Below are 26,367 nucleotides of genomic sequence, written 5' to 3'. Positions count from 1 at the left end.
ACAGGCAGACACACACGCAAATTCACAATTCAGTTATTTAACATCAAGTAGTCCTCTTGGGCCTGAGTTTTCCATATTTGTATTTCTTCAAAGCTGAAAACAGCATAATACAATTGTAATTGTTCGTGTAATTGTCCAGGCACGTCTTCCCATAAGCAGTTTAGCTTAAATTAACCTGCTCTTATTGTTTATGCATTGTTGGATAAGATGTTGCATATTTGTTGAACCATAGTAGTTTAAACATTGTTCTTTCTGAAACTGAGGCCTATGAGTGAGGAATAAATGTTTGCTGTGTTTTTTCAATGGTTTCATTATTGAATTAAGTTATGGCAACATAGAATAGATTTGTGGCCTACATATTAGCATCTAATTTACTTGCTACTTGTACACGCTTTGATACCCATTCCGTCCTCCCAGAACAGGTCTAGGTCCCATGGTAATCTGTAAATCCTTTCCTGTCTCCTCACAGCTCTAATTTGTACCTTCTAATTGGGCATCATCTTGTGTAGCTGGGCGTGAGGAATCCGTCATATAGTATCTCTAGTTCCAAAGTGTGTACAAAAAAACTGGCGCTGAGATCATCCTTTATCCTTTGACGGCTTTCCTTCAATGAGGCTCTTATTTGGGCCTTTTGCCCAAGACATCTGATTTCTGAGTGTACTTGGGGAACTGGCATTCTTAAAGCTTCTTGCCTGTGGTAAACTGGGTTGCAACTGAGCAATGAGGTTCAAATTAAGAAGGGGGCTGAGAAGCGGCAAACAGTCAGAGGCAAGACTACAATCATTTAAGCTTTATTTTTTTGTACAAAATCAAACCGGGGAGGGGGAATAATGCAATATGTGTTTTTAATCAATTTTTCTCCTCTTCAGAGAATATTTATGGAACAGCTAAAATGTCGTGAATGTTAACACGTGAGAGAGAACTAAAGAAGCATTCAGACTGAGGAGTTCAAACTAACTTTCTTACTCTGAGGCAAAAATGGAAGGGAATTTTAGAAGAAATAAATATTTATCAACACTCTTATATGAATACCATAGTTAATTCTTGAGTAACATGCAGCAATTTAAAGAGCAGGAGCTCTTTTTACAGTTTAGTTACTCACAGGAGTGGAGTAAGCAATGCAGAAAAGGGAAGTATGATGTGGCTACCAGCTGAAGTGGGGCCAATCCATAGATGTTTTAAGGACAGTAGTCTTTATTTCTTAAATTTGCACTGAAAGTTAAACATAGAAGCACTTGGGGTTTTGACAGCCCTCTCCTACTCTTGATTTGTTAAAAAAAAACAAACCAAAAAAACTTAAGCTGTTGTTAACTACTTAAGTCACCACTAGCCTAGCCATTTGAACAGTGGTCTGTGTCTTAAAATGATTCTCCTGTACTGAAAACTTGAATAAAAGAAAGGCCTTTTCTCTCTTACTTTGGAAATTGCCTTTATTACCACCTGCTTGAAAATAAAAATATTATGACACTTCAAGAAAAATAGTATAAATGGGATGAATGGGAATGGCCAATTACTGCTGCAATGCTTGCTTTGTTATTTTTTAAGGGTGAGGGGTTTAGTGAAGAGCTTTTTTCCAGAGTTGATATATTGAGATGACAGGATCCCAGTAACTTCTTTCTTTCCCCTTTTCCAAAATACTACTTTATCATTGGCAATGTCAAATAATTTTGTCCCTCCAAGTGATTCTATATCCTTCCTTTAACAACAGTCTCTCATTCTACTGCATGGTACTTGCTAGGGAAAAAGTTGCCGTGATCAGGAGGCAGCTGTAGATTACTGCGATAGTACCATCTTAAATTAAATTTAGAGTTGTGTCATGATAATGCGATCATTTTCAATACTTACTCTTTCCATTCCCTGTTGTCATGTGTCATAACTTACTTGTGATTACTTGTAATATCTCTGGGATTAACTGTATCGGCCTATGCATATTTATAATACTTCGAGTGCCACAGAACAAATGCTACCATCTGGACAATGCTGCAATAGAAATAATGTCAGTTATGTGACCAAATTAATATGTAAATTAAATAAATAGTATTTGTAATAATTTCTGCTAATAAACATATTTCAGCAGGGGAGAGGAGGGAAAAAGCAAGGTTTAAGTAGTAAGTACAGGTAAATATGCTAACCATTGTTGTCTGTGTTGCACAGGTACTACTTTTGGTACACCATCAGAAGAAATGAATAAAAATGCACAACAAATAGTAGAATATGCAGTACCACCACAGAAAAGAATTAGGCGGAAGCTAATGGACTCTCCAGTCACAGCTCAAAGCCCTGCTGCATCCAAGCAGTCCAGTCTCCATCATCTGGAGGATTCTCTTACCAAGGAGGTCCGCCCTATCGTGTATACACCAGAATTTTGCAGAAAGCCAGTACAAAGCAGCTGTACACAGACCGTGGTAAAGAAAGCTTTACACCTTGCAGGCCTTCAGGAAGTCAATGCATGTAATATAGATATGCCAGTGAAAAAGGCGAGTATTATGGACTCTACATGTGACATAATCCCAGAGTGTGATGAAGCTGACATGGACTCAACAGTAATTCTCTATGAAGGGACAGGTGAAACAACGGAACCATCTACTGACTCATCCACGAAGGAGTCACAGCCATGCAATGGTAGCATTCTGCAAAGGTATTATCTATTTATATGGGTGAGGAATATTACCCAAACAATTTAATCCTGTTTATCTTCACAGCTGGGTTTTTACATTTATGTCAATTTCATTTGTAGACCTATCAATTTGAAAATCAAACCCTCAATTTTAATCAGTATCAGATTCAATTCTGCCATTATTTGAAATCAATGCTATGTTCAACAGATGAAGTTGAAAGCTTACTGTTTTACAAGATATGTACTGAAAAGAAAATACAGCACTTCTGAAATTGTTTGTGATGCCTCAGGCAAGTTACTTTCTCTAAGCCTTATTCTTCCTGTCTGTAAAATGGATACCTTAACCTCTTTGACATTGAGAGATGCCATTGTTAAAGCTGCCGCATGTGTGTGCAGTCCTGTGAAGCTGCTTCAAGTAATATTGAAACAAATTGCTGGTATTGTTTTTCTACTTAACATATACTTGTTTACAGTTAAGAACAGTTTCACTTGACTTCTACGCAGAATAGATTTTACAAAAATATAATTCTTTTATTTCAGACTTGGTCTCTCTTCCTTAAAAAACAAAAATCCTACTTCAGTACTTGAGAAGCCCTCATATATGGCAATGACTTCTGCCGCTGAGAGAAAAAGAAAGGCATTAAGGTAAGATTCAACTAACTCTTATACAAATGAGCTTGTATTAATTTCTTAGGTTCTCCCTTCAGTTTCAGTGTTATATTTCAAATCTTAAAACCTCTTACACAAGTCATCTGGACCTACATATGAGATGTTCTGTCTCAAATATGTTGGACAATTTAATTTTTTTTTTCTCCTGGCAAGTTGAGTTGAATCTTATTTTACTCTTAGTTTAGGAACTTCTGTTATTTTAACAAGTACAAACTAATATCGTGTCTTCCATATCTGCTATCTATTCAAAATAGAAAGAGGACACGTAATTCTGAAAAGACAAATTCCATCATCAATTAAAAAATCTAATTTCTTTGAAAATGTTATGCCTTTGCTGGAACACATTAGAAACTACCAAAATGGAAAGTGGAGAAAATGTTTAACAATACTTATATGAACAGTCCCTTTGTTTTTCTGATAATTCATTTCCAGTCTCAGCTATGACTTCATTCTTGTTGTCTGCTCTGGGAAGAACTCCCATTTTGTCACTTTTGGTTTATGACCCTGAAAGAGGCTTGTTAGTAGGAGCAGCAGAAAAGCTGAAACTGAATAGATACTAAGCGGAATTGTACCTTTTTTTTTCTTTTTGTTAATGTATTTAAGGATTAGCTATCAGGTCAGTACTGATGAAACAGCTTTTTTTTTTTTTCTTTTTTCCTCAAAAAAAATGATATAACCTTTTTTAAATCATATTATGAGTCACCTGTTGCTAGACAGTGAGTGGAGCTGCCACATCATAGATCTTCTAAAGAATGTTTCAAGAATGTTGGAACAAGTTCTATAGATAGATCACAGGACATGAAAGAAGCTTAAGCACTTTTTTGGTTTATTAGCATCTTTGAGATAGAAAGTTTTCCTAGAAGATCACAGATTTACCTGATTCAATTTCATGTTCCTGTTCTAATTGTTATTAATTATCATTCTACGCTGTTTTGCCAGGATTGCTCTAGGATAAGGAATAACCTGTATTGCTTTAAGAAGAGAAAAGAGGCACATCTCACGTTTTCAATTTTTCAAACAGTTGATTATGAATTTAGCAAAATAAATCACCTGCTTTCTGAAACAGAGTAGGTTTTCTAGATTCTCTTTAGGGAGAGGTATGGGAACTTTTGAAGCCTGATTTATCTTGAGGTAAATGTTCTAAGACAGACTTTAGGCGTACTTTTTTTGTAATAACTGTGTAATGATTTCTGAACTTATATATGCTTATCTCTTCCCAAAAGACTAGCACTTTCTGCTCTTTTATCTCATTCCTTCTATGTCTCAAACAGGTATTTCTGAGTTTCCAAGTTAGAATAACACTACGGGAAAATCCCACAACTTTTTTTTTATTCCTTTTTTAGGGATTATTTCTTCTGCCTCAGACTGTAAACTGTCTGTAAACCAAAATTCTTTATGGCTTTGTCTAGCAGTTGGTGATGAAGAGAAGGAATTAAAGCTTCTTAGTTGTGAAGGAAGAAAAGCATATGCTCTTCCTTTCTCTACTTTTTCTCCTTTTTTCTTCCATGCTTTCCCTGTTTGAAGTAGTTCATTCCAGTCATTCATCTCCTAGTAACTTTAGAAAAAAAATATAAATTTCAGATATAGTCTCTACCTTAGAAATATAATTTGAAACAGTCATATTGCTAGGACACAAGATAAGAGACAAGTCAGTTATAATACAGAGGCTGCTTTTACTAAATAGCTTAATATTCTTATTGGCATAACTTCTCTACCAAGAAGCATGCATGAATAGATCTTACCACTGGCACAAGGCACGTCTTAGTCTTTACTGCTTGCTATATATTTTCATTTAGGCAGAAAATTATTTTTAAGAAAACTAATGTAAGTTAGGGGACTATGAAGTGGGAATAATACAATATAGTTAGAGGAATAGGAAAAGCATAGAAACTTGGGACATAAATAGAATTACCTTGTTTATGAGGTTGTCTTAGAGAGTGGAACCAGGGAAGTTAGCAAGGCAAGTGTAAAAGGGCAAGATCAGATAGGTTCGTAATTTTCACTGTAGATCTTAAGTCCATCACATAAAAGGCTATAAAATAGAGGTTTTGTTTTAATAAATTTGAAGCTGTAACAGCTTTCTTGCAGCTTAGCTGAAAAGTATTGTCTGCTATGAAGCCGCCCCCTCCAACTGTGTTGGAGGTTGTAGAAAAATTATTGTAGCAATAAAAAATGCAATTTGTTCAATAAACACAGCTTGGTCATTTCAAGGATTTCGTACATGCGTTAAGATTGTTTCTTTTGTGTGCAATGACCATCAAACTGGCTTCTGTGGTTTCCAAAAAAACTGTGGCTTATCAGTCTCCATTTTAACATAAGTGGAAACATTAGTTCCTATTTTCACAGTTGAAACATTCTTGTAAGTTTTTAAAAAAGAAAAAGGGGAATAATATCCATATATATACATCATAAATAAATTAGTTTATTCTTTGCATTCAGTTACAAACTACCAATACCGGATAATATCGTTTAATGTATTTCTACATTGCAAGGCCTAAACTACTGTAATATAGCTTAATCACTTTACTGAAAACAAACTCTTTTCTGGCTATTTTTCCAGTTCTGCGTCAAACACTGGGTTAGGCCAAGACCCTGTTTCTGCAAAACGCAATCGACAAGAGGTATTGTTAGGCCATAGAGCTTTGCGAGTACCCAAAATGGCAGGTAAGTGTCAAAACTTGAATGTATGACGCTGCATTGGTAACTGTGTTTGTACAGAAGGTCCAAAATTAAGGTTGATACTCAAGGTTTTGTCAATTTAACACACGTATTGGTGTGACCAGTACACTAAGCCATTGATCTGAATAGTATATCCACTCATTTAAAAAAATTACCTGAATGTCTAACCAGTTATCTAGATGGTATTTAATCAAAACTCAGTATTACTACAAGCTTGTTGGGAAAACCTTTTCCCAAGGGTTAAAGTCTTCCACCAAAAATCGTTTGTGTACTTGTTGAGAAATTTGGTGAACTTTATTACCAATTTTATCCTTGCCAAGCATGGTTTATCAAGAAATAAAATCCTCTAATTATTTCCATACCTGTTTTTTAACTGCTTCCTTTGTTTTATAACACCACACTGATTTGTTACTACAGATGTGGATTTTTTCAGAGATCTATTAAATTTTGGGGCTATTTTGGGCCAAAACAATAGCTGAGAAAAAATTATTTGAAAGCAATATTTAGGAGTTATTTTGCATCTAACAAATTGCTGGTAATAATACTATCAGGTGGTGTTCTGTGAAAGTCTGTTACGATAACATGGCTTCTCTCTGAGGTGTATAACTCTTTACTGTAGCAAAATCAGTTACAAACAATTTTTTCAGTAAATGTGCACAAAGGTCTTTTGTTCACAACTTTCCAAAAACCTCTGCCTCTCCGAGTGCGTGGCAATAAGTTGCTTGGCACCTGCAGTAGCTTTTAATGCGCTAAATCCTCACAATTTTCCTTTTATCTCTACCCACTTGTCTCCTTTTCCTCTCTGTCTTCAAAAATACACTTAATGATCTTTCTTAGTGCAACTTCTTGAGCAGTTCAGAGGAGATCAAAGATTGCTTAAAGTTTTAGTCTGCTGTTCTTATGAAATAGACTAATCGTGTAGCTTTTCCCAGTGGCATAGGCAATTTGCCAGTTTTACAGCACATATGTGTTTTTATGTAAGAACTGATGTGAGGGAGCAAGTACATATTAATATGTATTATTTTCCATTCATGAGAAATGTTGAAGTTTTATCATAATAAACTTTCTGAAAAGTGTAAATCTGAGGCTAAACTTTGTCTAACCAATAGTTACTTACTTGGCAAAGTGCATACACAGTTACATTGATATCAATTTCTACTACTGAAGACTGGGTTATGAAGTTACCAAGTCAATTACTACTCTGGTATTATTAAGAAACTATGTAATGAAGCACCACATTCTGAGATAGAGAGTAGACTTTTGATTCTTCAAAGTTTAACTGAATGTAAAATACATTTTATTTTTAAAAGCATGCACTACAGGAGAAGAATGAAATATGACGAAATCACTAAGAGGAAGAGCTGTGTTTGGATTAGATAAACAAAACTTTCTCTAATGACATAGCGGTCATTTTTCAATATTGGTCTATAATAATAAGGATTAATAAAATTTTCATGTATTTCTACATTTTTATATAGACCACTATGCCTTTTTAGTAGCATCTCATGTCAATTGAGGGTCTAATCACTGGACTTTCTAGGCAATTAGCACACTGGATTACTGAGCTCAGAGTAATTAAATTTTTGTATATTCAAATTAGGCTTTCAATAAGGACAAGAAATATGTGTAAAAATTCTTAGGCATGCTCTGAAAAGGATATCCAGATAGGCCAAATTCTGATCATGTTTATTGAATGAGTGTCTGCATGTGTAATAACATTTCTTTCTTCACTAGGAATTAAAACGAGGAGCTGGAAGCAAGAACAGGATGTGCCAAGAAACCTAGTTAGAAGCCTTTCTGAAGGAAATGTAGCACTGGGTGTTAAATCAAGGACATCAAAAAATCTTTTACTTCATGTTTGTAAGAAAAAAAACAGGATTTAGTTCTGAGTTCATCCATATTTCAAGGAGGATTGATGGATAGCAGATGAGAACGTGATGACTTTTGTTTTCCTCTTATGAATTGTTCTGTGTGAAAGATGTCTCTCAGTAATGATTTTTTGCAGAAAGAACCACTTTTTGAAAATAAGAGGATTTTGTTAAATTCTAAAATAAAATAAGTTCTTTTTTTGTCTCCTGTTAAACCTTACAAATGTCTTGTATATCAACAAATGAATAAGAAATTTCATTTGGACTTGGGAATGGAGAGGTGCATAGTATGCCTTTTGCCGTAATCTTTGTGAGCATTTCCCTGTGTTTGACTAACAGATTAACACTTCAGACAGTGCAAGTCTTTAAGGGGATTAGCAGTGCTGTAATTTTTAGATGCTACTTTAAATTGCTTACCTACAGTCAGTCTTAATTTTCTAATGAGAATTTTGTGATACAAAAGTTAGGAAAATTGTTTTGACCTATTCAATTATTTTCACTGAAACTTCCTAATGTTAAAATTGTTTTTCATTTGGAAACAAGTCAAACAGATGTTAATATTAAAATGGGTTCATGCTTAGCATTAGGATGCCAGTTTATTCTTAGATATGCTATCATGGATAGGTACTACCAATGTAGTACCAGGAGACAGAAAAATATTTGCCAAGTGTTTTTAATGAAGTATATCTGAATTCCTTTAGCCTTTCTATTTTTAGTCTGTTACTTGGTTGTAAATGTTCCTGTTTTGTTTTTCAGTTTTTTAATTCAGTTGTAAATAGGATAATTATGTTAATTACTTTGAATAAATGTTTAGTTTTAATAAGAGCAATATATTATGACTTGAACTTCTAGAAAAAATGTACTTTTTTGCCTCTCCTATTATGAAAAATGTCAATTATTTTTGACAAGTATTGCCATAAGTACACTTAGTGTTGTATCTTCTGATAAATTATTAATATTCAGAGACAAAGTAGTTGTATATAGTTGTATTGTAGCCTTGACAGCCTGTCCACTCTTAGGAACATTGTTCTCATGCGTTTGGTCTGTGCTAATATAAGTATATATGTTAATTTCCCCAAACTAAGGAGAACTAGTGGAAGAAGTCCAGTGCAACCCAATCAGTTAAGCAACACAAAGTATGCTGCAGAAGAATGTTCTGGCTTTCAGCAATAGTAATGGACTCAGAAGAACTTCACAGGTTGTTGTTATTTTTCTATCACAAGTTTTCCTGTGATAGCAGAGAACTGGACTCCATGATCTAATAGCTTTTATCAAGTTTATTCCTGAAATTGTTTCAGTATTCCAAATGTTTATAGTCTTATACGTTTATTTTTGTTCTCTGACAACAATGTTGTCAATGAGGCTATAGAGACTGAGCCATTTATAATGGACTTATTACATCTTCATACCCATTTTGCAAAACACGGTTTTCATGACTAATTCCACACAAGTAGCAAGTATTTCAGTCATTCCTTTTGAGTAACTACAGAGATATTTAGACAAACTAATGTAAACCTTCTTCCCAGTTATATCTCCCCCTAGCTACCGAATGTTGACATGTTTATTCTTGACACATTGGAGGGGCATTTTTCAGAAGGCTTCTGAAGAAGGAAATGGTAACTGCCTGTATAAGCTTTCAGGACCACTTGTGGGAGGAGCAGACAACGTCGCAGAGGCTGACTTCATCTGGAAAGTTCAAAGAGGAAGGAATGATTCCTTGAGAAATAGGCATTGCTAGTTAAAAATAATGAGTTGAGAAAAGTTGAATCCTCCTATTTGCATTCTGAAGGGAGTATAGGTGGTACAGTTGTGGTGAGCATGGGGTCATGCTGACAGCATAAAAAGGACTGAGAAAATATTGGCTGTGGAAAAGGCTTTTATGAACAAAGTTCTAAATATCAGAAAAGCCTAAAAACTAAAATATGGGACTCGACCACATCTCAGCAAGAAGTTGTAAGTAATTTCAGTAGAATGAAGGGGGGGAATCATTTTAATATTTCTCTATCATGATGAACAGCAAGTCTTTGGAATTAATTTTAACTTAGTATGATTTTGGCACCTGGTACAGCTAAAATTGTAGTGACCAATACATTTTTGGTTTATGGGATTTCTTTCAAATTCTCAATATTTAATACAAAATGTGCACAGAGACCTTCTTCTGTTCATACTGTTTCACATCTGCAAGAGGCATATTAGGCTTTGCTTATAAATATAGTTGTAATATGCATTGCTCTTGTGGCATGCAAGACTTGCACATAAATGTTCTAGCAATTTTGAAAGGTTTTTAGACGAGCTTGTGCATGCAACATTTTGATACTCAGTCAAAACATAGAACTGATGAGATCTCGTCTTTTCTTAATGTGTTTTGCATACCCCTGAGTGGAATTGATTTAATTGACTTGCAACACTTCCAGGGACTTAAAAAAATAAAAGTATGTTGAGAAAATTAGCACACTGAGATGAGAAGTGACTCCCATTCCTATCTGCTAACCAGATGTTGATTGAGAGTTTGTTAGCTAGGTATCTATTTACCATTTATAACTAGCATAAATGAAATGTTTCCAGAAATTATAACAGATTGAAGCAGGATTTTCATATTTTAGATTGCTGTTGATTAATATTCTGCTCTATTAATTATACATTTTTTGTTACATACTATGAACACATCTAGACTTCATAAGCAGAAGGTGCTTCAGAGCACATTCCACAAACAGTCCTGGTACAGAACTTTTCAGTGCCTAATAAGTTTTTTTGTCAGATTGCCAATTTCTTCTTAGGTAGTAAGCAAAGAGTTATTTGGGAAGCAGAGGAGATATAACTCATCTAATTTTCTTGCCAATCTACATTGCCTGTTACCTGTTGGCCCGCCTTTACAAACTAATTTAAGTAATAGCATTTATCTGAAGTATAAATTTAATTGATTTCACTCTGTTGTACCGTGCAGTGTTAAATCACACCAGATGGGATGTAACGGAATATTGTACAACATAACATGACTCAGGCTGAATCAAGAATTCAAATGATTTGGGTCAATTTAATCTTGTTTAGTGTGAAGAAAAAAAAAAAAATAGCAGTAGCTTTAAAATAAATTCACTTGAAGAAAATGTTGTGCTCCTTAACTATTCTAGAGTCTGACATCTTGGATACCTAATTCTTCATATGTACCAAGCAAATCATACTTGCTGTGTGAGACACATGACAACTTTTGTATGTTTGGACATATACATGGCAATAACAGTACTAATCTTGACTCATCTTGCTTTCTTATTTAATAGAGATACCTAGTTTATTTAAAATAAATATTAGCCTGGGTCAAAAGTTTAGGTCTAATAGCCATGGCTTTGTCTAATTAATAGAACATTCATGAGTTCAGTGCTGCATATCAGCATTGTGGAAAGCAGTCCCTCATACACAAATGTCTTATTTTAATGTTTCAGAAAGTTCATATGCTCAGTTATTGGAGTATAAAACTCTCAGAAAAATCTGTAGATAGGTAAATTGTAATGATGTGGTATGTAGTATATTTTGGAAAAGGGTGAAAGGAAAAATATTTTATAACATCAATTCTTTGTAAATGTTACTTTCTCTCTAGAATATTTCTGAGCATATTTTGCAATACAAATCTCAAGCCTCTTTTTTGAAATAAGAGGAGGCATATGTGTCATTGCCATAATACCCTCTGTGTGTGTAATTGTATGTGAATAGTGTTGGCTTTAGTATGGTAGTCTTCGTATTGGTGCTATAAATGCCCTCGCATAGCTCAAAGGGGCCTGTAAAATATTCAGTATTGAAATTATCATTGCTCTTTCCATCAAACTAAAGCACTCATGAAACCCTCAATGCCTAAAAATATTGGTGTACACGCAGATGTATGTTGTGCAGGCTTTCTTTAGCCAAAAAAGTTTCCTTTTGGAAGATGTCATACTCCAATATGTCTTACTTTTTCTTCTGAAAGTGATTGCAATCAACAGGGACCCCTACGGTTTATGTCTAGCTGCTGTGTTTATTTGGTTGAACCCCTGTTAGTACAAGCTGGGAGCCCTAGTAACCTCTTCCTGGTCCCTGGCCAGGCTTTCAGGACAGCTTGCTATTATCAGCTTTTCAAAAAAAGCTCATTGCAGACTGTTTTACCAAGAGGTCGACATTTCCCATGAGCAAATGGGCAGAGATTTTTCTGAAAAGCAATTTGTTGCAAGTGTGAAAAGGATGTTCAAGATCTTGTCCCACTGGGAAATTCTTAGGAAAACATACAAAGGCTGGGTATAGTTTTGTACTGTGACTCGTTTGCTTGCGTGTTGTCATTGCAGGAAAGTGAATTTATAGGAGCTATCTGACGCATAGGCTTGGGAGCCTATGAATATTTCTTACTGGGGATGGAGTTGATTACAGAAGAAAGAAATATACAGAAGAATGAGAACAATATTGTCAGTGAGGCTATAGAGACTGAGCCATTTATAATGGACTCATTACATCTTCATACCCATTTTGCAAAACAAGGTTTTCATAACTAATTCTACACAAGTAGCAAGTATTTCAGTCGTTCCTTTTGAGTAACTACCTTTTCCCATGCATATGGGCCTGCATGGCTATGCTTCAGCATATTTGTGCCAAGTGCCTAGGCATGTTGAAAGCCCATGATGTCCACTGGTTTTTGTAGAATTTTAACAAGCTTTGTTACCCTGATAGCAAACAAAGACTTGTGCAAACTTATATCCAGAGGCACCTGTAGATGTCTACAGGTTATACGAAATACTAAGATTACATGCCCAAAAAGTCATATCTGCTGTCCTGTGAAACTGGCAAAGCAGAAGAACTTGATTGGGTTATTAGAAAAAGTAATTTGTGGTGGTGGGAGAAGTTTCTATAACAGCCTGAAGGTGATGAGGCATCTGCTCATTAGGACAAATATTTTGGGATATCCTCTATTGAGGCAGTTTGAGTCTCTCACACCTCCAAGTTTCAGTACTTCGGCTGCAGAAGATAGGTGCTATCTGGAAGCCTGACAACATAATGCAAAAATAAAGATTTAAATTAGCAAAGCGGTCCACCTTGAAAATCATTTGGACTCCTCAGTAGTTTTATTTCACTTTGATTGATTGGCTTTTTAAAAATGCGTGTCTGTAAATAGGCATGAGGAAATTAGTTTTAACAACTAGAGAAAGCAAATGTTCTTAGCAAATTCATCCACTAGAAGTGTAAAATATGTAGTCTTCCCTGCAGGAAATTCCAAGAGCTGCCTTAATAGAGAGTAGATGTGTAATGGTAAATGGCCCATTTTATTTCTCTGCTATGTAGTGCTCTTGGGAAAATTATTCCTGATTTCCCTGTTGCTTTAAGTTTAATTGTGCTGTACAGATTAGGTCTTAAGGTTTTATGTAGCATGACTATTGTACATCTAAGTTCTACAAGGGAGTGATTGAATCTAACATTTATTAGAAGCTACAGTAGAGTAAATCAAGCTTTAAAAGTGTTTAACTAAAACAATTTTCATTTTGTGGTTTGAATTTTAGCCTACTTCATTGCTGGCATTGTTTTTAACTGAATACCTGTAGTTATATTTCACGAAGTATTACAGTAAGATGATGAAAACACTGTTTTCACAGCTAGCTAGCAAATACACTTAGAGGCTACTGTACTTTGCATTTCATTGAAGCAGTTGGTTCATTTACTTAAAGATGTCTTCAAAAAGAAAAGATATTAAGATAAACTACCTTTGGATATTATAGCGGTTCTGTAGTCTGAAGGAGACTGTAAAATCAGTGAACAAGTTAAGCATATGATTAACATGAAACATATTTGAATTGAAATTCAATAGCCAAATTCCTGTTGTTCATCCCAACTTGCATCAGGACAATGACATCAGGGAAAACGGTCTTTAAAAAGCAGAAAACACCATAGTAATTAGAGGCCTAACTGTGTGTAGGTAAAATAGCATCAGGAGGGTCTATGATGCGGATTACACTTCTAGACATCAAAAATAATGCTTGACCTACCTAGGCCTGAGCAGCACATAGGTGATGCCTCAAAGTTTATACATCACTCTCTAATATGTTCACATTCAACAGCCTTTGTAAGAGAAAAAGAGCCCAGAATAGTCACTAGAGTATTTAAGTGGGAAGGGAAAACTAAAACTGAAGTAAATGTTTAAAAATATACTGGCAGGGGCAGATAAATGCTGAAGCTGTTCACCTCGACGTATCTATCAAATCAGCCTTTGTAGGGAAGGGGAGTTAAAAACAAATGCTTAAAAAGCCAAATAAAGGAGACCATTAAAATTCAGAATGTGTACCTTTCAAGTACAGTATTCATTTTTACTGAAAGTAAAAATGTGGAAGGCATGTTTATATGAGGAAAAACAAAGATAATCTTAAATACAATGGTTTTAAAATCATTTGCTAAAAGTCAAAGTTAATAGCAAAATACTTTTCCACCTGTGTAAGGAGTGGCTCATAGTGATTCAGTAAAAATAGAGGAAAAGCCATGGTAGAGATCTTAAAGGAGGTAGAAATCTTAAAGGAGTTCCTGAGATATGTTAAATGAGACTTGCTTGTTGGAGCTTTTCTTGGCATGAAATAAATAAATTGTCATTTGAGGTTGAAGAGATCAAAACCACCCTTATCAAGTTTACAGGGGCCACCAAGCTGGGGGGGGAGTGCAGCTGCCATGCTGGAGGGCAGGGCTGCCATTTGGAGCTAAAGAAAATAACCAACAGGAGCCTTTGCAACCCATGTGGTATGGGGTTAGAGTACAAGATAGAGGCCGAGAGAGTAGGGTTTGCTTTTAGTTTGGCAAAGAGAAGGCCTAACAGCAGCCCTGCGTACATCAGGGGAGGTTGAGAAGACTGGGCAAGGCTGTCTGCTGAGGCGCGTAGTGGAAGAACAACAAGCGGTGGTCCTAAATTGAACTGGAGGTGTTTCTAATGGTGAGGAAAACTGAGCGCTGGAACAAGTTGCCAGCGTGGCTGTGGAATTTCTGTCCTTGGGGGTTTCAAGAATGGACTGGATAAAGCCCTGTGTGATATCAGTGTTGACCCTGCTTTGAGCAGGAGGCTGGACTAGGTGACTTTCTGAGCTCTCTTCCAACCTGAATGATCCTACGATTCAAAGGAATGGGATGGATTGTCTCAAACTGAAGAGCCAATAGAGGTATTTTATAAACTAATATTTAAAGGAGCACTAATAGATATCTCTCATTAGCCAAAAACACTAGAGGTCAAATATAGAACAGCTGAACATGACATTTATTGCTTCAGTTGTCCTTAGTATCAATGACTTGTAAAAAGGTAAAATTTGTTGGTTGTTTTTGTTGGGCTTTTTTTTTTTTTTTTTTGGGGTTTTTTTTTTTTTTTTAGGAAGCTCTAGGGTTTTACACAAAAATTTAAAGAATGTAGTAAGCAATCTGTTAGGAAATAGGGTCAAGATGTAGGATAAATAAGCCTATGGACAGATACAATCTTTCTGTAGAGGGAAGTCATGTCTCACAAATCTATTGGATTACTTTACAGACTCTGAGCTTATAATTAAGATAGGCTGCTTAGTGTAGTCCACTTAAATTTCCAAAAGGCTGTAGGAAGGTACCTCATGGTACCTATTAAAGAAACAAAGCTGCCTTTGGGTAAAGGGACGGGGGGAAATCTGTGTAAGAGTTAATAAATGCTTTAAAGGTCAAAACCAAAGAGTGGGAATAAATGGTCAGTTTGCAGAATAGAGGAAAGATACTGGTGCAGTCCAGGTAAGTGTGCTAGATCCATAAGACTTAATATATTTACAGATTATTTCAAGAAGAGGTTCTAAAGTAAACTGACAAAATTATTGGTACTGAATTATTCAGGTAGTTGAAGCAAAAGCTAACTATGAAGAGTTGTAGGAGCATCTCAGCTACTGAGTGACTGGGCAATAAAATAACAGATGAAACTGAATGTCAATGAATGCAAAATAATGCACAAGAAGGAAAACAACCCAAACTGTACATACGTGACGATGGGTTCTCAAATAGATATTATGACTAAGGAAAGAGACCTTGGAGTTATTGTACAGATACCATGAAAACATCAGCTCTGTGGTCAAAATAGCAAGAAAATGAATAGAGAACAAATCATTGTGTGAATCCTTGGCATGCCTGCGTCTTACAGCGTTGTCCTACACATTTCAAATAAATATAGTAGAACTACAAAAGGTATAAAGAAGGATGAGAGGAGTGATTAAAGTACTGAACAGCCTGAATACAAGGAAAGATTAAATAGATTGAGACACTTCAGCCTGGGAAGTAGGTGACTGAGGAGTTATGATAAAGACGTATGAAATAATGAGTCATGGAAAAAGGGACTAGGCAGCAATTATTCACTGTTACTTACTGTATGAGAACTAAAGGGCAGGTTCAAAACACATGAAAGTTCTTCCCTGCGTAGCATATTTTACAACAGCAAGCTCTGTGATTTAAAATGTGATGGGTGCCAAAAGCTTTGAGTTCAAAAGTGATTAGGCAAACCTGTGGAAGAAATGGTTATGGGGAGCTGTTGAACACAGAGACTGGTTCCGTAGGTGTTCAGAGCAATGAGCAGATAGGGAGGTAGGAGAGTTAGTAAGTTCAGTGTCATTAGTATGTTTGGTTCTGATAGCTGCTATGGGGTGCTGCTAGAAAGAGGAGACTGGGCTCAGGGGGTTTTAACTCTAGTATGGTTATTCCAAGTTTTTCCTTAGTGTCTTAGGTGCTTAATGCCAAGAGGCTAATCATCCTGACACCCTGTGTAGTCAACAGAGTTAGAGAGATGGTGGAAGAGACTCTCTTCCAGAAAGTGATTCAGCATGGCAACCCAGCTGGAATTCCTTTGGCAATACACTCTCCTGGCAGGTAAGTCTTGTTCCTCGAGGACCTTCAGGTTTGGCGCTCTGGATATCTCCTCCCAAGTGAAGTTTATATTTACTCTGCAGATACCGTGTAAATTTACCAGACTGCACACTAATGAAGAACGGGTTAAAGTTTCTGATCTTTAACCCTAGTTTTTGGCATCTCTCTGAGATTTAAAGTCCTAGGAGAGAGTCTACCCTAGTTGAGGTGCAGTGGTCCAGGAACCACAGTGGGTGCCAAGTGAGCTAGCTTCTGATCTCAACACTGTAATGACGTCATGTAAATTAGGATTTCCCATTTTGGAGAGAGAGAAGGAAAACAAAAAAAACCCTCAAAACCTCAAACCCAAAACAAAAACCAGAATCCACAAATATTCCAATATTGCTATAAAACTTGGAAATAGTGATTTTCATATAATCTTATTGCTTAGTCTGGCTTTGCTTTTCATCTGGTTCAGAGTTGTTCTTACCTCCCATTGACCTTTAAATCATGCATTTCTTAGCCTTCCTAACGTTCTGTGACACTCCTCTGCTCTTGTTCACATATTAGAGAAAATGAGAAGTAAATGTGTATGTTGGACATTCTGAAAGATACAGGGAGATTAATTTTGTGATTGCTTTAGGATATTTAATGTGACACTCATTGAGACATTAAAGATTAGGAAATTAAGAATGAATTATACAGTAAATATTTTTAAGCACTGACAATTCCACTGGAAAGCTGTAAGAGCTGTATTACCTTCACACAGTTCTTAGATCCGTAAATCAGAGGTGCTATGGAAATTCACTGAAATATATACCGAATATGATAAAATATATTGAAATGATAAAACATTTTCTTAATAAGCCAACGGCCACATGCAGGAAAACTGGCTCATAGGGGGAGAAAGTTTTGTCTTTGAAATTAGTCTGAAATATGTTAAGGTATATTTTATCTGAATACTCTCCCACAACTTCATATGCTTTATACTTTTTCTCCCTTCTCAAAAAGGATCATTTCTACCAGGTCTTATATTTGCCTGCAAATCCATTTAAAGACATTTCAGTCACCTTGGCTCTGTTGAAGTACATGAGCTATTATTTTTTTTCTGCTAGTTCTGCCCTTAATTTTTCTTTTGACCCTACCATCCTCCTAATAACAGCCCCACACCACCATGCCTGTTCAATTCTTCATCAGGAATTGCAGAAGCTTGAGAAATCAGCTCAGGAAGCACAAGTTTATCATTTCAAATCAATACAGCATTGCTACTAAATTTTACAATGAGCAAAATGCTTTGTCACAATCAATAGCAGTTTGACAAGCTGAATTTGTTAGAATAACATGTTATTGTGAGTTGTTAAAAGCTTTTTAATGGCCTCCTGCTTCACTGTATGCTGTACATTCATTTAACCTAAAATACACAATAGCCTCATTTTGTTCTTCCAACTTCCCTGTTGTGTGTTAACCTGTCTTGCAACAAGTATGTGATACCTTTCCCCTGGGCACGTGCTGACTCCATGCTTTCCAGGATTGTTCTGCAGAAGTGGTTAAAAAGGGTTTTCTAATTTTTCATATTAAGATAACTTTGAAAAATCAAAAGGTGTGTTTTTTAAAAAAACGAAGCCATATCTGTATCTTCTAAAAACATAGATTAGCATTGTTACTTTGCACTCTGGATATAGTGAACATAGGACTCTATACAAAGCAGAAAATAAACTTTGTTGGGTAGATAAACTGCTGGGCAAAAGAAATGGTCATTGTGAAAGTTATCCCTCCAAGTCTTTGGTTGAACAGCACTGGACCGCCGATTACCCAGCTACTCTCTTCTGTTCTGGTGGTAGGAACTGGGCTAGTTTAACATCATCTTGAATTTTTTTTGTAAAGAATTGTGTAAAAATAGAAACCATCCAAGAACTGAAGTATCTAATCTGATTGCTGTTGGTTTACACAGCACAACTCCTCCATGTGTATCATATTAATGCTTTGCATGCATGTTGTGTTGCTTAGAGATGGTTCTTACGGGCCCCTTGTGCTCAGTCGTGATGCACCTATGCAGTATGCAAATCAGCGCTCTGCTTTGCTGTCTAATCAGATTTGCTTTCCTTCCCTCACCAAGTTCAGCTCTTCCCTTTCCCCTTCCCAGTGGTGTAGGCTGGGGGCATGGCTGTCAGTACGAGTCCTTTTGATGATGTGGTTCGTTAATGCGAAGAAGATACAACTCCGTATTTTTTGCAGTATTTAGTTTGTTGGAAAACAGACTTTGGGACTGTTTGAGACAACTAATCACAGGCTTGGATTTAATGGGGGTAGTTATAGCTGGAGTACAGAGAGTAACAATTACAAATCTGAACAAAACATACAACTTAAGCTTTTGATGGTGAAGCAGGGAGAGGCTCTTTAAGCGTGAAGTATTTCTTCTTGTGTCTAAAAAAGATCTTTGATAAAGCAAATTGTCCAGTTTCACATTTTGGGGAGTGGGAGGGAAAGAAGGGGAGAAACACAGACCATTTGTCTTAGGTTGAGAAAAGTAAGTGCTCTAAATTTTTGCTGTAACCCATAAATAAAAAAAAATGTTATTCCTCTTGAATCCTACATATTTTTCAACTTATGTCCTGGATGATGTAAAACTGTCTATACTTTGGCGGGATTAATAACAGTATCTTTCCTTTTACAGACAGGAAAAATCATGTTGAGACAAGTGAGGTAACATGTGCAAAGCAACTCAGTATTTTGGTGACAGGCCAAAGATTAGAACTAAACTCTCTGGGCTTTCCTCTCTGTGTTTTGCCTGCTAGGCATCTCTCAGTGGTGTATGTCTGACTTCATGTTTGGAATAGAGAAATCTCCTGTAATGTTTCTTGAGGAATCCAGCTGCTCAGCCCAGTGAATCTGATGTTCCATTGTCTTGTATTCAGGGAGAAATTGTTAGCTCTGTTTTGCTAAGTACTTGCTGTACTGCATTTAAAAAAAAAAAAAGTTACAGTTACTTCAGTCTGAAAAAATATCAGTTCTAGGTTCTTTATATCAAGATTATCAGGCAGATACTTAAAAATATCTAACAATTTCCCAGCCATAGATCTTTCTCTTGGTACCTTAATCCAGAAGACTCTCTTTGGGCAAAATGTTTATAAGGGAAGATGTAGTAGCTGAGCAGAGTTGAAAATAGAATTTCAGGGAGACCTTTCAACAAGGGGAAATTCAGGCAGCTTCCCCTTAGGAAGCTGACAGGGAAAATGAAAGGGAGGTTGGACAGACTGTTTCCATCTTTCCCAGCGGGCAGAAGAGACTTGTGGCACGGAGGACAAGCTGGAAGCTGCTCTGAAAAAGAAAATCAGCAAATACATGAGCTTCAGTGCTGCATGAAATCTGAGGGAATGCAACATCTCAAGCAAGTGGATTCCATGCAACTGGTTCCATAAAAAGAAAAGGCAGTGAAGAACAAGGGGCGGAGTGGGGAATAATCTTTAGATCAAGACCAGGAGACAGTGAAGTAGGATCAGAATTAGTGAATGCCTGTTTGACTAATTAGCTAGCTAGAACCTTGTGTCTAAAGGCTGAGAAGAAATTTGTTGTGCATTTCTTGCAGTAGGAAATAAGAGAATAGAATTGTATGGTCTTAAACCATTTTATCAGACAAGCAGTAAATGTGGAGTTACTAGTATGAGAAAGGAAGACGTGATTAGTAAGGGAGAGATTAACAAGAGGGCTATATGCTACTTCTCTCTAGTAAAAATAGAAGACTTATCCTTGGCGTGGATAAGGCATGTGACTTATTTCTGATGAAATAAAAAACCCACCAGATTTTAAGCTAGTCTGTTACGAGAACTTGAAGTTTTAAAATCTGACCAATCACCTCTATCCCAAATGGTCATGACAGGAAAGTGATCATGGCATAAGGATTTTTCCACTAAGGTTCAATTTCTGTCCTTTGTCTGGGGAGAAATACAAATCTTCTGACAAACTTTGTGAAAGCTGCAGAGGCTGGCAATATGGTAAATTGAGAGGAACTTTGCACTGGTTCAGAACAGAGCTGGACTACTTGGTAACCTGGACCCGCCCACTAAAAATGTAACAAAATTTTACACGTAGAGAGAAGGAAGCAGACCATTCCTACAGTGGAAGATAAGCAACAGCTCTGGAAAAGCTAAGGGACCATGCAATGCTGTTGTTAATAAGTTTATTGCAGCTTTATTGATGAATGCTAGATGAAAAGTAGGAATTTTGCACCTCTTCATGGCCTTGATGAGCCCAAAACGAGAATGCTGTGTAGGTTTGTAATACCCAAGAATGTAACTATTAACAAATGGAAATTATATTGAAAGAACAAAAACCCATCATCCTAGGACAGGGGAAGAGCTTTGCAGTAAGAGATATAAAAAGACTTCTCTGCATTAGATAACAAAAAACAAATTCTATGAGCAACTGTTCCTTTCTTGTTGTAGGTACCAATAGGATGGATGTCAAAGAGGCTATTTCAATCTAGAAACCAACCATTCAGGACACCACCAAAAAAAAATTGCACTGGTGTAATCACAGCAGAGTCAGCTTTTTTTTAACATCATTTCTCTCATTGGTACTGTACATGTAATACTGATTTAAGCTGAAATCTAGGTCCCACTGAAGCCAGTGGAAGAACTGTCATTTATTTCTCAGGGACTAAAGTTTTTCATTCCCTGCTTTTAGATGACTGCTTTTTCCTTTGACAAGGTCATTTTATTTCCATGACTTAATGAATGTGTCTATTACCTGTTGCTGATCGCTATGACCAGCCACAGGGTGCTACGCCAAAAAGGTGTTTTCACTTGTGCCTGGCAGAGGTGTTTTGCTCTGTTTGGATGTTGTCTATGCATGTGGCATGAGCCCCATGAGTGTGGTATCATTTTTTTTACTTCCTTTTCTCTTCCCTCTTAACATCGTAGCCTGGTTTCCTCCATCAAGGTCTCTAAAGGCATTGATGACAAAACACTGAAATGTTTGTGTACAAGCTAACTAAAAAATTATCTTGTAGAGAGATAAATGAACGTCGCTTTAAATATTTTTAAATACATATTGTTTAGCAACTGAATTGCAATAGGTTGTCTGAAAATGTAGCCTGATTTTCAGAGGTTCCCCTTAATTCCTTCCCTCTGCATCTGAGGATGTATGTGACTTTGTCATATAGTTCTCACACTATATGTAAAAAGACAAACACAAAAATGTCCGTATTTATTTTAATGCATCTATGTAGGTGTATTCATGCAGATAACAGCATTTGCATGTCTGAGTGGCCATAGCTCCTTTGTAAGGTTTCCTGTGCATGAGACCTTGCCAGTGGAGAATGGAACTGCTAAGCTTGAAATTTAGGCATCGGGGAAGTCTTTTGCAGTGGAATAGCTTTCCAAATTTGGTTATAATGAAAGAATTTGGGGATGGGGGTGTGGGGAAATCTGTAACCAGTAAAAAAATCCGTTGTTTTCAATTAAATCTAATTCTGTCTCACAGCATCTCTCTGACACTGACCTGTCTGTATCTTGTCCTCAGTCCCTGGTCTAAGACTTTTAAGTGATGATCAGAACACTCACACGTGGTAATTTGTGTCACTGTAACTCTTACCCTTTGCACACAGGCATCTTACATCATCTTTAGTTTAAACAATTACGATGTATATTTTTTTCTTCAATATCTACCCCTTTTGGTGCACAGGCTGGAGTTGTTTAGTCATGGCCTGGAGTCATTCAGTGAAGAGGAGAGAGCTCTACAGGAAATTCCTTTCTTTTGTAAGGTGGAAGTGATCTTGAATGACACAAAGGAAAAGAAAGAATACTTTTGGTTTTGGGCCCAAGTGAAGTAAGCTTAGTGTAGTCCACTTAGTGTAGTACACCAAGCCTCAAGGTTCCTTTAAGGCAATGGGCAGGTCATTCAAAACAAACTTTTATAAGTCTTTTCATTTTCTGAGTGCTCAGTTTGAGACGACTGAGGCTTGCTCTTGAAAAAATGGTGAACATGTGCAACATTTTGCATTCACAGCAGCAACTGATGTAATCAGGCTTTTTGCTCTGAACATATAAAAAGGCTTTGAAAAACCTTAGCTTTCGGAAAACTCGGGTCCTTAGACTTTCAAAATTGGCAAACAAAATTAGCTGACACTTCTGAACATTTTGGCTTTTATCTTAAATTATTGCATTCCCCTTGAGTAAAATAGTGATAAAATATCCTCTTATTTCAAAAGGGTGTTGAGAAGATCAGTTCATTAATGTTTTCAAAGAATTTAGATGCTGTAGTGAAAGCACCATAGAAAATCCCATAAGGAAATTATTAATTCTGTGCTCATTGTAGGCTTTGGGTGATGGTAAGTCAGTAAGACATAAGATTATAGACTGCATGAGAAGGGTATCGAAAGATTTTTCAGTAGTCTTCCTTTCAATGAATGCCGTCCACCCAAGGCACTCAGTGTGCCAGGAGTTGTGCAGAGAACAGTGACAAAGCTGTGGGGAAAAGGCATCTGCACTATAGGGAATGGGCACTCGGAGCCAAATTCACGTTGCACAGGCAGCCTGAAAAACGGAATTTTAAGTTGATGTTCAAACAATCTCTAGTATAAAATTTAATTAATGTTGTTAATGCATGTTGTCAAGCAATTGAACTAGACGTGTATCTGTTTAATGACCCACTGAGAGAATCCTGTTTACATGGTCTTAAGAGCAGCCCTATGTTTTCTTGAACCTAACACATTGTATTTCAAGTATCTGGCAGAGAGCTTTACCCAATGCACAGCAATTGCAAGGAAAAAGGAAGTCAGAAAACAACATGGTAAATGCGTTATAATTGCTATCGTGAACCTGAGGATCCTATTAAATCAGCTAATCTGGGGATTTTGTTTTTTCCAAATCACTAACTTTGTTTCATGGAGTAAAAAAAAACAAAAAACTTCTCAGAATTGCTCAAACTACTCAAAGCTTTAAGAGCTGTAAACGTTTAAGCAGGAACTCCAATTAACAGCTGTACTGAAATCAGAAAGTTGTTATAATGGAAGATGAAATTAGAAGGCTAATAGAAATCTAGAGGTGAATGAAACAAAGCTACGCAGCTTCTGTAACCTTATTCAACTTCTCCTCCAAAGGTGTAAATTTAAGTAGTGAAGAATGGAAGAAGATATGAAAATAAATGGAAAAATAGTAGGTGTTATTGATCCATGGGGCCAGTACATTCCATTCCTTGGTTGAAGGAGCAGAGCTGCAGAAGCTGATGCTATGGGAGCTCGGTCTGGCACAAAGGGGAGGCAGGACGAGCAAGTGGGTGAACACAACCCTCTGTAGGAATCACGGCACATTCAAGCCAATACTGATAACCGTGCAGCAAGCTGAGTTGTTAAGAAAGTATGTTTGTTAGTGGAAAGTCAGATGATGAAATGTATGCCGCAATAACTGGCACTTCAGGGGACCTTCTGAAACATAGACAGGTAAAGGCAGAAGAAGATGGTACAGGTATTGACAATAAATCTCAAAAAACCCCCAGACAAAACCAAAACAAACAAACAAAAAAACCCAAAACACCAACTCATTCGGCAGTGAAAAGAAGATATCAAAACAGTCTTTCATACAGAAATTTTAGGTTAGTTTCTTGAACTATTACATTTAGGTGGTCTAGTCAATTAGATGCTCAAAACTGACTTGAGAATTTAGGAAATATGCACTTACTAGGCACGTTCTGAGATGTTCAAAAGTACTGCTGCGTGTTTGTGAACACTGGGAGCCATCAGAAGAAAGAAGAGATGATCTTGGGTGGACAGCGCTATGTTGTGGGCAGAGCAAATGGATTTTTCATCTCCAACGCAGGTGCTAAGGATTGTGAAGAATGATATTTGCATCTGGCAATTTCCAGCAATGGAGATGTCAAAAAAAAAAAAAAAGGAAAGAAAAAAGAAAAAGGAGAAATTTGCAAGTTTTTTGTGGTTGTCGGGGTTTTTTTTTTTCATAGATTCAAGTTTTTTTTCTTGTGGAGACAGAGTATGTGTTCTTTTAAGTTCCATACTCAACAAGGATAATAGCTGCATAATGCATCCCTGCCAAAAATCACCAAGTAAAGGGTTGAATGAGTAAAATTGAGAGCCAAAGAGAGTTGTTAATTTAAAAATGTAAGGCCCTAATGAGGAATTTAAGTCAACTTTTATTAAACTATCTTACAAAAAGCCTAACCAAAAAAAACTCTTAACTTTTTTAGTGACTAAGGGGAACCTGGAGCCTAAAAGGAAACATGATTTCTAGGTGCTGCTCACTTTTACAAAGAGAATTAGGCCATGTAAGACTTTGCCCATACGGACTCAAGCACAAGTAGTCTTTTTGCTCTCATCATCATTTTTTCTAGAAGTTTTTTAGTGTTTGTTTTTTCCATGCTGGACAATTTCTTAGTTACCCAGAGACTATTTTTAAGATCGCCTTTACATAACTCACGTAAAGTCACATGAAGTAACAAATAAGCACCAAAATATAACACCCAATAAATTCACTAAAAAAGTTAATGAAAGTGGTAGTAAAAGATAACAATCAGAGAATGAAATTGTATTGTTTAAAACTATGTGCAATAAATTAGTGGTTATCCATATTTAGGCACTACTGAAAATGTGTAGGTATAGCTTCAAGAGGAGACTTGGAACAATGACAATCTGCTTCTGAAATTGATAGGGGAAAAAAGTAAATATATCATTACTTGATTCAATTATATCCCCAAGGTAATGAAGCAAGAGATTAAAAAAGACTGCCAGACTATCACTGAAATCTTTTTTTCAACACATAATTTTTAAAAAACATGGGTGGTAAAACAAAGAAATCACGCAAACAGTTGGATGGGGCTTCTGGGAAGAATGGAGGTGATAAACTGCACAACTGTTCCTACAGCCGCAGTGTACACTGACACTAACAATGTTACTGCTGTTGACAGATACTACTCTGAGAAGTTGTTAATGCCTTCAGGCATATGCTAAGCTATTAACCCATGCTGCTTCTTTTTTATCGTTTAGAACTTCACAGAAAACTGACATATTGTGGCAGCAGAATCTGCTTTCTTCTTTAATTAGACTTTAACTTTTTTTTTGTTTGAAGACGTACTAATTGTTACTGGGAGAAAACATCTTAAATTCCTGTTCCTGCTTAATAAATCAAAGGCATGCTGTCAAATCTTCATTTCAGTCTCTAGGAGGAAGCTTCTTCATGCAAGCAAATAGGAGTCCTCAGCTGCTCTGCTGCTCGCTTGGTTTTCTCCGTAGACGCGAGCTACCGAAGGTTAGTTAAGGCCACTGTGTGGCTTTTTGCTCGCTGCCGTCGCAGTGCCTGTTGGACCATGAGCAATGCTGTATTCTGATCTCTCTTACGTCTAGACAGATATTCATAATGAAATAGATGTCTGGATAATGAAGTAGACTTTCACAGTCCTAATGGCATTGAAGCCTCCAGAGGCTGGAAAAAGAGCAACTTGCACCGCACCCTCCGGGGCTGCTGAATTTCACAGGTAAGATGAGCGTGGGCAGTCAGGCTGGGTTTGCCTTATAACCTCACCTTCTCCCCACACGCTCAGCCCCCTTGACCTGCCTTGTACTCTCAAGACTCAGCTTTGCGGAGGGCTGCCCAAGCATGTCGATTGAGACAATCGACAGAAGCTTATCCAATACTTAATCTCGCCCAAAATACAGGGGTTTTTCAGAATCAAATTTCAGTCTTTAAATATTGTGCGCAG

The 26,367-nt window shown here is 36.7% G+C and overlaps 1 protein-coding gene across 1 annotated transcript in view; it reads left to right on the top strand.

Moving 5' to 3' along the window:
* KIF18A (kinesin family member 18A) overlaps positions 1–7,848 on the top strand; it is a 43,517-nt gene extending 35,669 nt beyond the window's left edge. Inside the window, exons 13-16 of the mRNA XM_010563725.1 lie at positions 2,155–2,638; positions 3,158–3,262; positions 5,847–5,950; positions 7,700–7,848. Of these exons, the coding sequence (XP_010562027.1) occupies positions 2,155–2,638; positions 3,158–3,262; positions 5,847–5,950; positions 7,700–7,848 (842 nt within the window). The remainder of the gene's footprint in view (positions 1–2,154; positions 2,639–3,157; positions 3,263–5,846; positions 5,951–7,699) is intronic.
* Positions 7,849–26,367: the final 18,519 nt, after the last annotated feature.

The sequence above is a fragment of the Haliaeetus leucocephalus genome, unplaced genomic scaffold, assembly GCF_000737465.1.
Source record: "Haliaeetus leucocephalus isolate CR32 unplaced genomic scaffold, Haliaeetus_leucocephalus-4.0 Scaffold173, whole genome shotgun sequence".
In the NCBI taxonomy this organism is placed as follows: domain Eukaryota; kingdom Metazoa; phylum Chordata; class Aves; order Accipitriformes; family Accipitridae; genus Haliaeetus; species Haliaeetus leucocephalus.
Note: the sequence above shows the minus strand (reverse complement) of the source record. Positions and strands in the feature narration are given on the sequence as shown.